Source organism: Apodemus sylvaticus, chromosome 16 (genome assembly GCF_947179515.1).
Source record: "Apodemus sylvaticus chromosome 16, mApoSyl1.1, whole genome shotgun sequence".
NCBI lineage: Eukaryota > Metazoa > Chordata > Mammalia > Rodentia > Muridae > Apodemus > Apodemus sylvaticus.
In genome coordinates this window covers 85,019,310-85,035,676 of record NC_067487.1, presented here as the reverse complement: position 1 = coordinate 85,035,676, position 16,367 = coordinate 85,019,310, and the positions used below count along the sequence as shown (strand labels likewise).

The window sequence follows — 16,367 nt, the reverse complement described above, 5'->3', positions numbered from 1 at the left end:
TGTCATTTGTGTTCTCTTAGGATCTGTATGAAATCTGCTGATCTTCTGACTTTTAGAGTCTCTGTTGAGAAGTCTGGTATAATTCTGATAGGTCTGCCTTTATATGTTACTTGACATTTTTCCCTTACTGCTTTTAATATTTTTCATTGTTTTGTGCATTTAGTGTTTTATTATGTGACAGGAGGAATTTCTTTTCTGCTCCGATCTATTTGGATTTCTGTAGGCTTCTTGTATGTTCATGGGCATCTTTCTCTAGGTTATGGAATTTTTATTCTATAATTTTGCTGAAGATATTTCCTGGCCCTTTAAGTTGGGCATCTTTGCTTTCTTTTATACCTATAATCCTTAGGTTTGGTCTTCTCATTGTGTCCTGGATTTCCTGGTTGTTTTGGGTTAGGAACTTTTGCCTTTTGCATTTTCTTTGACTGTTGTCACAATGTTTTCTATGGTATCTTCTGCAGCTGATAATCTAACTTTTTCTCTTCTATCTCTTGTATTTTGTTGGTGATGCTAGTGTCTATGACTCCTGATCTCTTTCCTAGATTTTTTTTATCCCCAGGGTTATCTCCCTTTGTGATTTCTTAATGTTTCTATTTCCATTTTTATATCCTGAATGGTTTTATTCTCTGTGTCTAACACTGACTGACCATAAGTAGAAGTGTACTCCCTCCAGGTTTCCATCATAGATGTTTTCTTGTGCATGCTCAATTAGCATTATCTTCAGTCCACAGTTATTACAGGGGTATTTTTAAACCATTTGTACATTCTGTTAGTATTAGTTTAGTTAAAACTAGATTATATGAGTCTTGAATCCCATTGCCAGGGTCTGCAAGAGTTCAGTGCGGACAAGCATTGTCTGGTGACTTCCATGTCTTCTCCTGCTACTTACTGTTTGGTGTTCAGGCCACCTGGGTCCATTATCAGGGAATCCTGGGCTCCTATATTTTAGTAAACAGTGACTTCAAATAACTCCAACACCTACTTCTTGTCCCCCTGGAGACTCATTTCAACACACCAAGGGATTCCAACACACCACAGGATTGTTTTATCCTAGAAGAAATTGTCATCAAGTCAAAGGCATCAGAGGCAAGACATGGAGAAGAAAACGTGTCTGAGCCCAGTTTCCTCTTTCAAGAAAAATGCAGTTTAATTAAGATAAGTAATCATACTTTCATACATTTAACAAATCTAAATATACATGTTATATATTCAAGTTCTGATACAGACATTAGGAAACACGATCTTAGCTCTTTCATCTCTGAACCTCAATAGTCACACTTTTTGGATTGCAGCAATATGTCTCTGAAGTCTCCCTCAGTGTTAATTCTTCTTTGACTATTATATTAATTGATTGGCTGAATAATTGGTGAGTTTGGTTTGGGTACAGATAGTTCAGAGTTCAAACTAAAGTGAAGGCAGTAGTGTAACAAGAAAGCAACTATAACTCCTCAGAGTGTGTGTGATTTTTCTGCTCTTACAACTCTAGCTAAGAGAAGGCATTGTTCCTCGAATTCCTCGAATTTGTGTTTGATAAGCAGGGCTGAGCTGAGTGCTGACTGCACCCGAGCATTCTCTCCGGACAAAAAGCTGGTAGATGTCTGCGAGTTTGAGCCAGCCTGGTCTGTATACCAAGTTTCAAGCTACCCATAACTCCATATAGATACCCTATCTCAAAATAAAATAATAAAGTAAAAAAATAAAGTAAATATAAAGCACAAAGAACTTATGTGATTTGCTTAATATCTTAATGCGAATGAGTTTTTCAGTTGAGCAGTCTGAACCCTCGATATTATACTCTCAAGTCCAATAACCTTGCTTACTGTAACCCCAAGTTGGTGCCATTCACTGTTCTAAAATAAAGATATGAAAACCTAGTTTTAAAATAGACAACCCCTAGAAATCTAAGAGGATCTGACCCGTGGGCACGCTGTAGTGAGTCAGTGTGTGGGTGAGCAAAATGATTGGGGCAAATAAAACAAAAAAGAAAGGGAATGAGAGAGGGAAATGGGGAGGGGGAAAGACAGGTACAAAATAATATTTCATTATTTATAAACATGTTCTTTTAAGTTTTAGTTTGTAGAATTGCAAAGCAGAAAAGACACAAGTGTAAACATGAATAGAGTTATCACAAATCCTGAGATTGGAGATTCTGAAAATTCAGAGTTTATCAGTTCAATTAGCTCATAGCTGGTGATGAGAAAAGTGAAATTCAAGAGAGAAAGTTGTCTTGGAAAAGGTCATACAACTAATTAGTTGGAAACAGGGCTGGAAGTAAGGAGCTGCGTCTCTGGCCTCTTCATCTCTGTCAAAGTATTTTTAGAGTTCATGAATTTATATTAGTGCTTTTTTAAAAAAAAATAATTTTGCATTTTCATTTTTTGATAAGCATTTTTTATGCTTGGGCCCCCTGGATAATCACTTCTTTCTATAGTTTGTCTATGCTGACTCCTTCCTTTGTGAGGGGACATCAGTAGAGGTGAAACAAATACAGGCACTTCATCCCACACCAGTTAGTACCCTATTCATAGGGCAGTAACTATGCCACAGGGTTCTATCTTTCTATATATTTGTTCAAAACCTGGAAGGAAATGGAAAATTCTTTTGCTACATCCAATATCAGCAGTCATTTGATTAGATACGCAGCAATGAAGCTGAAATGCAAACTTTATCTTCAAGTTAACAAGACAAGTTGGCTAACTTGTAAAAGAAAAAATTGACAGTTAAAATGGGATCATATTGCTGGGCAAAATTTAGATAAGTAGGAAGTCTAATGGGCACAATGAATACCTGGAAGCCACCTAACACTCTCATGTCCAGAATACTGTTGTTCTTTACATTAAAATTAGGAGATCAAAATGCTGAAACAATATACATGAATACCTTAACTCTTCCGGTGAGCATATTCAATATTAAAGTTTTAGTTGATGCAGAAAACAAATGAACTTCTCTAAATTTATCTTTTTAAAATTTTACTAATGTCATAGTTTTTAAATTAAAATTTGTGAAATGTTTTTGTCTTATAAGAACATAACTTGTATCTTGATCCCCTAATTTATATGTAGCTTACAGTATTGAAATAAGAGCAACACAATTCTATACTTAGAAACTGAGATGTTTTCTATTACTAAAATATCTGGCCATCTCTGAGAAGTAAAGCTAACTTCACACTTCCCTCCAAGAATATGGTTATTCAGTGACAGTTTTGTAGACGCGAATGACTGGATCATTCATCCCAGGGCCCAGGAACTGATTCTGGCTTGGATCCTAACTGCGTGTGTCTATTTATACCACGCAGCCTCCCTGCCTCTTGGTTTTTTGTTGGCAAGAAGCAAATTGCAGGACTTGCACATCCTACTGTGATAGGTAGAGTGAGTGGCTTAGTATCAGGCAGACTTGGTGACATTTACTAATTCAGGGAATATTTGTCCTGTATTAAAAATTAGTACGTTTAAAATTAAACTTTTATTTGGCATAACATACACACACACACACACACACACACACACAATCAATGGATCTGATTCCATCTGAACGTTTCCAGTGTACAAATTATCTTGAGATTAAATTTTGAACAGATTATCTTGAGAGCACTTTTCGCAACTCTGAAAGAGAGGAAGAACAGCCTCCACACAGCATGTGCGTGGCCGTGAGCGTGGAAGGGAGCTTGCAGGAGGCTTGCTGCTCCTGAGCCTCTCTGTGTATGGCAATGCAGCGTCCCCTACAAGACTATGGAAGGATGGGACTGGAAAGCACTGAGCTGGGGGTTGGGTGGGGGGCAAAAAGAAGTAAACAGAACGAGAGAGCCTCCTTGGTCCGAGCGCACTCAGCCAACATTCTGTCCTGATCACAGCCCCCACTCAGTTACCTGGTGTCTACTCCTGACCCAAGCCAGAGAGCTATTCACATCCACTAAGGCATGATGGGCCAGGCAGTGAGCCCAGTGCTGGAGAGATCATGAAAATTGTTTTCCTTTCTTCCATTGATTGCTTTTTTGAGTGATTAATATTCATTGATGTGTTTTAGCTTTCAAGTTACTCTGGATGTTATTGAGAACTTCATTCTAATTATAAATAGAATGTTAGATAAGGCATTTGATATGTTTTGGGGTTTTGTTTTATTTTATTTATTTTACCATTAAGAAGAATTAGTGATATTACTTTGAATGGAATGATGTATTATCAGAATCAGTGAGGTTTCTGGTACTTATTCTAGCATTGGGAAGCTGTCTTCTCAGAAGTGTTACAAACTAATTACAAACTCTCTTAATAATAACATTTAACACATTCCTTGTGTCTAGTCATACTCATTGTTAATGCTATACACACAAAGCACTGAATGTCAGATTTTGATTCATGTTTTAAAAATCTCATAAGAGACACAGCTCAGGTACAATCTCTGAAGACTTTAAATAGTATTATACTATAGTTTAAAAACAGTGTTAAAACAAAAAACAACTACTGGAGGGAAGAATTAAAAGAAATAAGCATTTTATCTCTTCCTGATAGGCACTCATCTCATTCATGATATATTGAGAACATTTACTTTGATAGTTGGCTATTTCTTAATTTTCAATACTTTTTTTTTTGGTATGTGTCACAGTACATAAGGTAAAGGATAATTTGTGGAAACTGGTTTACTCCGTCCACCACGTGGGTCCTAGAGTTAGAGCTCAGATGTCCAGGCTTCACGCACTGGGCAATCTGAGCAGCCCGGTTTCTTGCCTGAAATGTCTTTTCTTCTCGCTTCTCTCCCGTGAGTAGGCTTACAGTCACTATCTTACCTGCCTCCTCAAAGTCAATTGACATGTTAATGAGAAGAATGCAGGTGTTTTAACCTGAAGACTTCACATGCAGCATGTCCTGCCACTTCATGCTACCCTGGGAGGACACACATACATGTAGTGTGTGTACTGTATGATTTGCAAAATATAAAACTGAACCTCTTTATAGAAAATGTTCTATTTGCTTTTCGATGACATTTATGAAGTGGGAGGAGGACCAGCCATGATGGAGACAGTGGCATGGAAACGCAGGCTTTGGGAGTTTGCTTTGGCTTGCACTGGTCCGAGTACGTCAGAGGATATAACAATTCCACTTCCTAAGTTTGTATCTTACAGGAAATAAGTTAACAGCTCTATAATAGCCAAGGCCTGAATTTTCTTCCACTGACTCAGACAGTATTTCTGTCGCTTTATCTTTCCCAGGGCTCCAGCGAACCCATTTCTGTTTGATGTGGTGAAAACTGCCAGGTGCTAATTCAAAACATTTGTTTCTAGGTGCCAGGTCGACCTGTCATCCCTCAGTAGGGAGCAAACGCACAAGCTGGAGCTGCAGCTGGAAGAGGGTGAGGGCCACCTGGTTCTGCTTGTCACTCTGACAGCCTCGGCCACAGTCAGTATCTCTGACCTCTCTGTCAACTCCATGGAGGACCAGAAGGAGCGGGAAGAGATATTAAAGAGATATGTACGTATGAATGATCTTCCTTCCAGACCCAGCATGACTGCATGAGCTCGTATACAGTGGACCCAGACTGACAAGGAGATTTCAGAGGAGGTGTTTGAGGAGTGAAAGGCAGGTTCATGCAGATGTGATGCAGCTCCGCAAGAGCTAACGTGAGCATTGCCCCTTGATGGCTATAGCTCGGGCATCTCCAGAATCCATTGTAGAGCATATTCTGAATTCTAAGGTTCCACTTTTTGATTTTTATCACACACACACACACACACACACACACACACACACACACACATATATATATATATATATATATATATATATATATATATATATATATTTGTGATAAATATACAAAATATTATATACAACTTTCCATTAAGGAAACTCAAATTTATAAATACCTTTAATATTAATCCTTGGTTCTGTGTAATTGCAAAGAGGACTTCTTTCTAAAATAAGGTACTGGCATACTGAGAGGTTGTAACCTGGAGAACACCCACGAGTGAAGTTTACGAGAAGGGCCTAACTTCGCCCCTTCAATTTAAAGAATCACTGTGAAATGTAATTAAAAGGGAGCTTCCTTCCCTCTGATTGAGGGTGGGGTGGAAGAGTGGAATAGAGAGCCAATAAATAATCACTCTTGTCAAATCTTATCTCCTTCATAGTCAGTCCAGTCTCCCAGTTCCCGCAGCTTTCAGACCTTTTCCACCATGTAGTTGTCCCGAATGAGCAGAGAGGGGAGCTCTTGCTCCACCGTTGTCTCTCAGTGCCGGCTTGGTACCCATGAAGCTAGGGGAAAGCTTTTCCACTTAAAATCACAAAGCTTGCATTGTACAGCACTGCCAGGTGTTTAGACGGCTCCTCTAGACACTCAGCCATGAAACCAAGCTCTGACTAACAAAGAATGGCTTTTTAAAAAATATTCCCATTTGCTGACTGACATCCTTTCAATAACTGAATTTAATAAAGATGTACCTTATCAGGCTGTGCAGATAACATGAAGTGCTGCTACTAATGCTCTACAATATTCTTCAAACAGATTAGCAGGATGTCCGCCTCAGCAAATTTATTCTGGCTATCTCCACTGAATCAGCTGTCTGCTAATGCTTGTACAACTCATCCACCAATAGTATTATCATAAACAGTTTAATAGAGGTGACTTAGCAGGGCTAAATAGTGTATATTTTTAAACCAGCCTAAATTCTTATATACTATCTTCTAATACATATTGCAATTATGAAAATTATTTCACATATTGATTACTAAAATGTATTCTTTAGTTTTAGAAAATGAGCCATCTGAAGTAAAACTCCTGTGAAGGAATTAATTGGTATATTAATATGAAAATTCATCTGCGTATTTCCAGTCTGTGGTTACTGGATCACTATTTTGATACCATCCATGTATGAAAATGATAGTGCTGCCTGCATAATTAGAAGTAATCTACCTATTACTCATTGTTTTGTTGTTGTTGTTGAATAGATTTACTTTAAGCAGCTATTTCCATCCGAATGTGAATACTTTGTTTTCCATCTTTTTCCAAAATGATACTTATTTCAATGAAATATAAAATGTTTGATATCCCAGCTAATTCTTGTGTTATATTCTCCCCAGTGCTTTGAAAACTAAATTATGTTTAAATATGCTTTGTTTTGTAACCCCGGATTTCAGGCACAGGTCTTCCTTTTCCCTCTAGAGACACACTTGCTAAGAAGCAGTAATGCAGAAGTGCGCATGCGCTATATTAGCGTTAACACGCCACACTGCAAGGACAAAGAGCAACGTCTTGGCAGCTTTAAAGGATTTTATACTTTATGCATTATGAAATGAATGGATTTCGTAGGAGGTCTAAACTATCCCTTGTTTTCAGGAAACATATAGAGGAGATCACTTGCTCAGTGAATTATCCCTGCATTTTTCTTTTAAAATGCACATGGTGTGTGTGTGTGTGTGTCTGTGTGTGTGCGCGTGTGTACTTGTGCGTGCGTATTTAAAGTTGAGGTTAAACTTAAGAATTTGACTTCATTTAGATTTGGTACTGGTCAGGGTAGAGAAGGTAATGAATTGCCCTGCTCTGATATTCAACAGCTCCAGAGAATCTTGTCATTGCTGAGCAGGGAAACCCCACAAATTAAACAGACATTTCTGTGCGAGCTACTATTTGATCAGCACATTCTGAAAAGGTGGCTAATTCCATTTTCTTGTTCTTTGCGCCTCTGCAGGGAGGGGAAGAGGGAAGGTCAGTAGGGGCGGGTAGTAATGGGTAGTAGTCCGAGAGCTGCTGTTTGACCTTTTCAGAACGGGTTTGCTGAACCCCTGCTCCTCCTTGTCACAGTTTAAAAACCAGAGGAGCTGGTTTAGAGAAGAAGTTGTTAGCATTCCATTTTTATTATGACATTTCACAGTCATCTGATTTAATGTCCCTTGACCGGATTGTCCACCGTGAGACGCTGGGCTTGAAATGTTATTTAGAGCATTGATAAAAGGTGAGCGGCTCTAAGATGACAGCAAGTCATAAGGCTGGTGCTGTGACATTAATTTTCTCCATAACAGAGATGGAATAAGACGTCATGGTGACAAGCTGTCAATCAGCTCTGGCCCCTCAGCGTATCTCTGTGCCATAGGATGGGGTATTGCCTCTCCCGTAATAGAGCTGAACCACAGTGCTCTCTCTGACAGCTGCTGCAGCCATAGAGAAAATATATTATACAGCCTTTCATTAAAAAAATAAAGAGGCTCCTCTCCAGAGCATTTCAATCTTTTCCCATCTATTGAGGGCTGAAAGGATTCATAGCAAATCATGGATTCCTCTGCTATGGAAATTTCTAGCTTCAAAAGCCATACAGGTTTTGAGGCCCCCCTAAAATATCCATAAATAACTATGTGGGAATAATCCTTGAGAAAGCTTTTCATAAAATTAATTTTTAAACTAATATTTATTTGCTTTTCCTTTGAGCTCTTATTTCAATCTACGTGTCACTGGCCTAAACAGTAGAAATTTCAATAAATTGTCAAATGTCAGGTGACTGGAAGAATGAGTCCTTCAGACTCTAATCAGCCCTCCCTCTAAATGCAAACCTGGGGCTTGGAGCTGACGCCCCAGTCAGTGTGGCTGTGGCTGTCCCATCAGCATCCCAGAGTGAAAGGACTCTGACTGATAGCAGTTGTTTTAGTCACAATGAAATTTGGTTTCAATTGCTCCTTGAAAATTAAAGTGCCAAAGCCTTTCCATGAAACTATTCCCCGTCATTAAGGAAGAATTCCTACCGGGTTTAATGTGTTGAGTGAGCTCTGAGATAAGGCCCTGGGCCAACTTTATCAGTGCTGTTGGGACACAGCAACCTGGAAACCTCAGGAGCAGAGCCCTGCTGCCGAAGGTCCCCTCTGATAAGCATTTGATTTGTAAGGACTTAAAAAGGGGCACAAGTGCATTTACACTAAATCCAGCCAAATGAGCCTTTTAAATAAAGTTTAGATGGTAAACAGTTGTTTAGCGGAGACTAAGAAGTAATCTTTGCACTGAGCACTGTTTGAGAAAGCTATGCTGTGAGATTACACATTTATCTGTCTGTCTTTCTCTCGGAATACAAGGGCATAGCTTCAATGTACATAATGACTAAGCCATCTGGGACTGATAAGTTCACTTTCCAGAAGCTTCGGCTTGTGTGTACCCCACACTAGTAATGCACTAATGAGACTGCTTTACTCTAGAAACATTTGGAGAGAGAAGTTTTTATGTAGAAGCATATTAAACTATGTTGTGAAGAAACATTTTAAAGGAGGTGAGAACCTGCGTGTCTTTAGAGTGCTCATTAAAGGCAGTAACCTTACCATAGGAAAACCAAAATAAAATGTAAACAAAATGCATCTCACTGGTCTGGAATTCTGTTGCATTTGCTCATTCTTTAGAGTTCTAGGTCATTTTATACCAGCACCCCCTTCATTTTCTTCAGGCATTGTGCTGATTAAGATATCACAATCAATCTGTTAAGTGAAATAGCTTTTATCATCTGATTCTATCAAAACTTTCACAATCCTATACATTATAGCAAATACAAATATAAACTTAAGAAAAGTTCCTCACTACCCTTGACTTTATTTTATTTTTTAACTTGATTTATTTTTTTAAAATATCTCCCTTAAGAGTTTTAAAAAACTATAATGTCTTTGAAATAACTATTAGCAAAGTCTTTAGAAATTTATTTCTCATCTAAACACTAAAAATAAAATAGTAGAAAAATAATTTAATATTAACTTTCTCAATTAACTCTCTGTGTCTGAAGAGTGTCATATAACTAATCAGTTAAGAGTTAATATTGGTTATTATAATATCCAAGCTATCATAGTTACAGATGAAAGATTTTCTGAGGAAGACATTGAGAGAAGTCATGGGAGAGTTCTGCTTTGTAGCTCACTGCCAAGCATCTACTGAGGGTTATTTATAGGTAGTATTTGTGGTATTTTTATTTAAAAAAATCAGTCATCACTAATTACATAATTGTATGTGCATGTGCGTGACCATGCACACAAGTACATGTTCTCATGTGCACATGCATATGTATGTATTCCTGACACAGGAAGTATAATTTGTATTGGAAAAACACAAATGACCCTTTGACCCCTGAGACAGCATGCTAACAAAACTTAGTATTTTCTAAGCATATGTTTTGAGGCTTGTTTTGTTTTGTTTTGTTTTGTTTCCCTAATGCCCATGTTTGGGTTTTTCAGAGCCCACTGAGGATATTTAACAACCTAAAAGATGTGGGATTTCTTCAGGTGAAAGTCATCAGGGCAGAAGGCTTGATGGCTGCAGACGTCACAGGTAGGAAATGATGTAATTCTCATATTGTGTATATCAAGAAGTGGGCCGTGTCTGTGCGACAGAATATTCCAGCTCTGAATTTTATCTGAGTGAATCATTGTATTCCCAGTTGCCTACACAGTTCTATATTTTAAACACAGTGTCATACACTAAAAATAAATAACAAAAGTCAAAATAACCTCTGGATTATTGAGCTCCCAAAGTTTAATCACTGTAGCAGCATTGATAAGTTCAGGGATTTTTTATTTCTTCATACTGAGCAACAGAGAGCCATCTCCTGTCAGTTGTAACCAGTTTCTCTCACACTTGGAAGTCAAACATACATGGAATCTGCTTAGTAATTACCATGAATGCTTCATATTTGGGTTGCTGCTGTAATTTCCTAGTTACACAAATTCTTCCGCATACTACAAAAATAATTACGTGTCTAAACTTGGCCTGTATGCTACTTTTCACCCAGGACATAGATGCATAAAAACAGCAAAACCAGTCTTGTATCTTTTCTAGCTTTAGTATCACTGTGTTTTCAGCATAGTAACAGATGAGATGATGGCTTTTATATCATGGAGCTGCAGAGCTAAGTACTTTGTATGTGGCTATGGTCACTGATGTGTCACGTAGTTCAATAAGAATCTAAGAGGTGTTCTTGGGACCATTGACTTACCTGTCTCAAATCAGATAATAAGATAGGACTGACTTGACAGTTCTATGGAAATTTTACTGTGCTAGAAAACATTGGCTTATTATTTGTAGTAATAAGCATATAATTCTAAATGTTAAGCACAATGACCCTTATAGACTTATTTGAAGCAAATACAATACTTTTCTTACCATCCAACTATCTGCAAATCTCTGTGTCCTTTAATTCATTCAGTAGAACTGAAAACAGATAAAAGATAATTGCCTTCGAAATTAAGCAGCAGACGTTTATTCCAAAATAGTAATATTTAAAATTTTAATATTTGTATATCATCAAAATGAGTATAATATGTGACAGAAATTAATATAGGGATTTATCATTTCTTTGAAAATATGATCAACTCATCTTTAACTGAAGACAAAAAGACTTTGGTGGCACATACCTTTGATCCCAGCACTTGGAAGGCAGAGGCAGGCAGATTTCTGAGTTCAAGGCCAGACTGGACTTGAGAGAAACCCTGTCTCAAACACTCTAAGCCCCCCCCCCCAAAAAAAAACACACAAATGGAAGTCTCAGAATACTGGGACTTGGGGGAGCCATAATCTCTGAGTGTGAACTACCTTAGCTGTTAGTGATAAAGAACTTGTGAATGGCGAGTTTATTCATTTTATTTCTTAAAACTTGGTTCCTATATAGTTATCAGTGAATTAATCTGCACAATAATTTCTTATTCATGAATTCTTATTCATGTTCCCTTTATTTCCAATGCTTACTACCTGACATTATTCAAGCTGACTGCAGTTGTATAAGTTTGTCTCCTCTTAGAAGCTGTCATTGATTTTAAAACTTCATGAATATGCAAACGAGGTTAACCTACTTGGCCTGTATGCCACTATGGAAGTTAAAGTACATGTACTTTCAAAGTTGGAAAAAATAGAGATATTTCTTTCCTAATGGTTCGATATAAGTCAAATGTGAATAACAATAGCCTTTCCACTGGAGATTCAATGAAATATAATTTTATTTGATAAAGTGAACATTAATTTGAGGACTCCTGAATAACTGAATCTCAATTTTTTCCTTCAGTTTTAAGGATATAAATCTAATGATTCCTCATTCCATGCTGACCTTATAATCTAATGGGCTCTGGATTGAACAAGAGAGATGTTGAACTATTCAGGGACAAATGGATAATTTAGTCTTTGACCTTGCTCACCCTTTGACCTTCTGTGGTTTTTATGACATTTGTGATGGTGGCAAAAATTATGGGCCATCTGTTTAAGTAAAAAATGTCTGGATATACTATTAATTAAAATAATCTTAATTCTGAAATAAACATTTTGGACACAAATAAGCTCTTCATGCTCTTTGTCTTTTATTTATAGAATTTCAAAAAGTTGATGTCCATCTTAGTGGTTCATGACAGCCAGGCTCTGCCTAATATGAAACAAAAGTAAAGAGGCAGGATTCATCTTCAAGTCTTCAAAAGAGTACCCATCTAGAGCATTGGTTCTCAACCTTCCTAATGCTAGGACCCTTTCATACAATTCTTTATGCTGTGGTGACCCCCCGACCATAAAATTATTTTCATTGCTACTTCATAACTGTGAATTGTTACTTCATAACTGCTATTGTTATGAACTGTAATATAAATAGTTTTGAAGATAGAGATTTGCCAAGGAGGTTGTGACCCACTGGTGTATAATATAGTAGGGAATTTTAAAATCATAAGTAATTCTCTATGGTAAGCCAGGAATATTTTATGACCTGGTATAAATAAAGCTATAGTTAGAAGATATTTGGCTTCAGAATCCTTTTTTTTTTTAAACAAACCTAACAAGGCAAACTTACATGTGACCAACTTTCATATCTTTTTAATTGCTTTTTAATTATTACAGCATGCAATCACATAATTTAAGCACAATTTTAATTAATATTCCAACATTAAATGAGCACAGGAAAGAAAAATTCTGTAATCTTTTAAGTAGCTATCAATCTTACTACAGTTACAAAGAATTTTTTCCTTTCAAAATGTAAAATTTTTCTTTTGTTACAACACATTCATTGAGAAACATTGTGATACTGTATTAACTCTGTGTGAATAAAGAGCAATTGAGACTCTCTTTGAATGAGTGAGTAGAAAGCACAAATTACTTTTTAATGAAACCCTCAATTCCTCCCCTTTCCACGAAAAGCCTGTAGCCTTGTTCCGCAGAACCTGACTACAGTAGGTCACTTCAGTTAAGCCCCTAATAAACTATTGATAGCCAAGGGGAGTTTGTTCTTCTGTCTCAATGGCCCAGTGTTGGCCAGTGCACTTCAAATCATTAAGGTTAATACAGATTTAAAAAAGAGATTAACTCTGGTGGTTAAGGCCTCAATTTACAACTCCCACACATATGCACACATTGAGCACAGCACAAGAGTGGATTGAAATTTCAGTCAGATTGTGGACAGCCTTTCACAGCCTGAGAAAATGACACTAGGGTTTGAAACCTTGGTGCACTAAATTATTTTTAGGGAAAAAGTTTGAGTAACTGAAAGTACTTCTAAGTACAATGTACTCACTGTCAGCTACCCAGTGAGAGGTCACTGTTTCTCTGTACCATCAAAGCAAAACTAGAGGCTGTCTGGTCCTGTTCACTGGGGAATAATCTTTCCAACATGAAATCATATGTTTAAAACTGGCCAGACTTTGAGACCAGACAAGCCAACTGAGGAATGTGTGTGTGTGTGTGTGTGTATGAGAGAGAGTGACAGACAGACAGAGAGACAGACAGACAGAGGGGGAGGGGAGGAGCAAGAACGGGGAGAGAGAAGGAGAGGGAGAGAGAGAGGGAGAGAGAGAGTGAGAGAGGGAGGGAGAGGGAGAGAGAGAGGGCCTAATTTCCACTTGTAACAAAGCATTTCACATCTTCGGTACTGAGTGAGGCTTTCTTTAAAGAAAATTTAGTGAGTTATCTTTAAACCTAGTGAGGAGTTCCTTCAAGATTCAAAAGGCAGAAGGGAATTCTCTTCCTCAGCCCTGGCTTCCTCCCCCTGCTCCCCTGTGAGTTCTGGCCAGCAACCCTGTTCTCAGCTTTGCCCTGGCCTGTGGTGGTTCCACACCCCCTCCTCATTTTGCCAGAATTGTAGGAGGTTTGGTTGTTATTGTTTGTGGAGTTTTTTGTTTTGCTCCTGAAGAAGAGGTCACAGCCTCTCCAGGGAGACCATCTGGTCAGCTTCAGAAACAGTGCTATGGGAGAACTGTGAACCTTTCAGAAGCTGCTCTGCCTTACCACTGTTAAAGGATGCCCACACAAAACTGTCCTATCCTGGTGAACTGACTTTGCAAAGCAACTTACCATCTCCTTCAAGAAGTAATAGAAGGAGAGAAAGAGAGAGGATTTATGATTCACAGCCATTAAAATTGTCCCATTAATTGAACATGTCCCCCTAAACTAAGCTGTTCATAAAGCCTTCAGCCTCCAAGCCTAGAGAACAAGCCCTTACTGAAGAGAAGTGTTTAGTACCCCTTGATTTGCATACACTTTTTTCCATGTTTTCCTTTTGGAAAACTGTCTTCATTGTTGAAAAATATTTAAGTAACAAAACAGCAGAAAAAGACATGCTACTTTTTATTTTAAATCGGCCTCTGCGATGAGAGTCTTATTATCTTACAAAATAACAGTGAGCAGCTCAGATTCATTAGCAGAGCTAAATTTAAGCCCATTTGACAGGCTGCCTGGAAAACATTTTGTTTTGCTGTCTGTGGGCTTTAATTAAGATGTGTTCAATTGCAACCCTCTTCAGTCTAGCCCCCACCCCCGACTTGCTGTGTCACAGACCGGCGATCAGACACTTTTAGACGGTCCGGCCCATGACTTTGACCTTCTGAGCAGTCCAGCGTTCCCTGGGGAACCGTTCAACTCATGAGGTCTGATTTCACACTTCCTGGATGCCTCTGCTCTCTTAACAATGACAGGGAGACAAAGCCCTTTAGAGCAGGCCGCATGGGGACTTGTTTAAATTGGAAACCAGAGAGGAGTCAAGGAACAAGGTTAGGGGCTACAGAATAGTGCTTTTAATAAAGAGCTCACAGCTCTGGCTCAGCTCAAAGAGGGCTACCTCTGTACAATTAATTGAGCCATTTATCTGGAGCATCTTAGGCCTCTACTTTCTCACAGAATTGCGTGGTAAACATCAGCTAAGAAGCAAATGAGATATGCATGAAATGAATGTTAACACTTTGATTACTGTACCTCCAGTCTTCATTAAAAGTAAATTTATTTGTATTTCTGACCTCATTATCAGTAGCTGCCTGCATTTTTATTGGTTCCTGTGATTTCCAGCTTGAGTGTGTCATGAAGGTATATTATATGCAGAGATTGGGATTTATTATTCTTGGTATTTTCCCTGAACATTACGGGTCTATTCTGAAAAAGAAAATGAAAAAGCAGGCTGTAGAGGAGAAAAATCAAGTCAGTTCATGGAAACTATTGTGGCGAGTTGGAGATGTAATAGCATGCAGGTATACATAGATATATAAAATATGTATTGTATATATAATATTATATATATTACATTTCTTTTAAATAATACACTCTCTTTATAAAATAACTAGTGAGTTCGTTTAGCAAATTGTACAAAATATATGTAGTTGTTGCATCAAATGCTTTTCCAAATCCTGTTGTCTTGTTGAAGGGAGGGGCTCAGTTTTTTCCCTGTGGCATGCATGGTAGCACTGTGAGTTTTAGCAATGTGGACCTGTAGTTGCCATTGTCATGTAATAATACTGAGGGTGTCCGATAAGCATTGTCTTCATTTCATGACCATTAGTTAAAATCTATGATGGAAGAAGAGAAAATATGCAGCCTTTAAATCTACATCATTCCACTGAATGGACCAGATAAAAGAAGAGTAAAGTAATTTATAGATAAAGGAAATACATGAAGGTATTGCCAGTATTTACTATCTTAAGATTGTATTTGTTGAAACAAAGAATAAATATCAAAAATTTGAACTCTTTCCAATGCATGCTTTATTTCCATGATATAAGTTAACGTCTCCATTTGCTTTTTAATATACTACATAAGTTTTTTTTAGCAGTATACTTTGATTAAATATTTTATCTAATTCATAAAACATCTTGTTCTGATAATACGAATGATTTAGAAAATATCCATATGTGCAAACTCATATGAGATAAATGCACTTATCTTCAGATATTTGCTCAGAATGAAACTAGTAACCAAAGCGTCATAGCGCCCGCAGCAGCTTGGCCCTTTGCCTCCTTATGCCACACACTTTACACACCAGAAAACTTGCTTTCTTTTAGTATTGCATTTTTAAAAATTCAGACTGTAAATGCAGAAATTGGAAAGTATCCTTTTAACACTAAGCCATTCTTATCAAATATATGTTAAAAACATAAAGGAAAGGCATAATTTAGCACAAATGTTGGACTATC

General features: G+C 37.7%; 1 protein-coding gene across 7 annotated transcripts in view; it reads left to right on the top strand.

Annotated features, from left to right (window-relative positions):
* Positions 1-16,367, top strand: part of Mctp1 (multiple C2 and transmembrane domain containing 1) — a 658,641-nt gene that overhangs the window by 451,249 nt on the left and 191,025 nt on the right. For all 7 annotated transcript variants that reach the window (XM_052159581.1, XM_052159579.1, XM_052159580.1 and 4 more), the window contains 2 exons: positions 5,276-5,462; positions 10,185-10,278. In XM_052159581.1, coding sequence (XP_052015541.1) covers positions 5,276-5,462; positions 10,185-10,278 — 281 coding nt within the window. The remainder of the gene's footprint in view (positions 1-5,275; positions 5,463-10,184; positions 10,279-16,367) is intronic.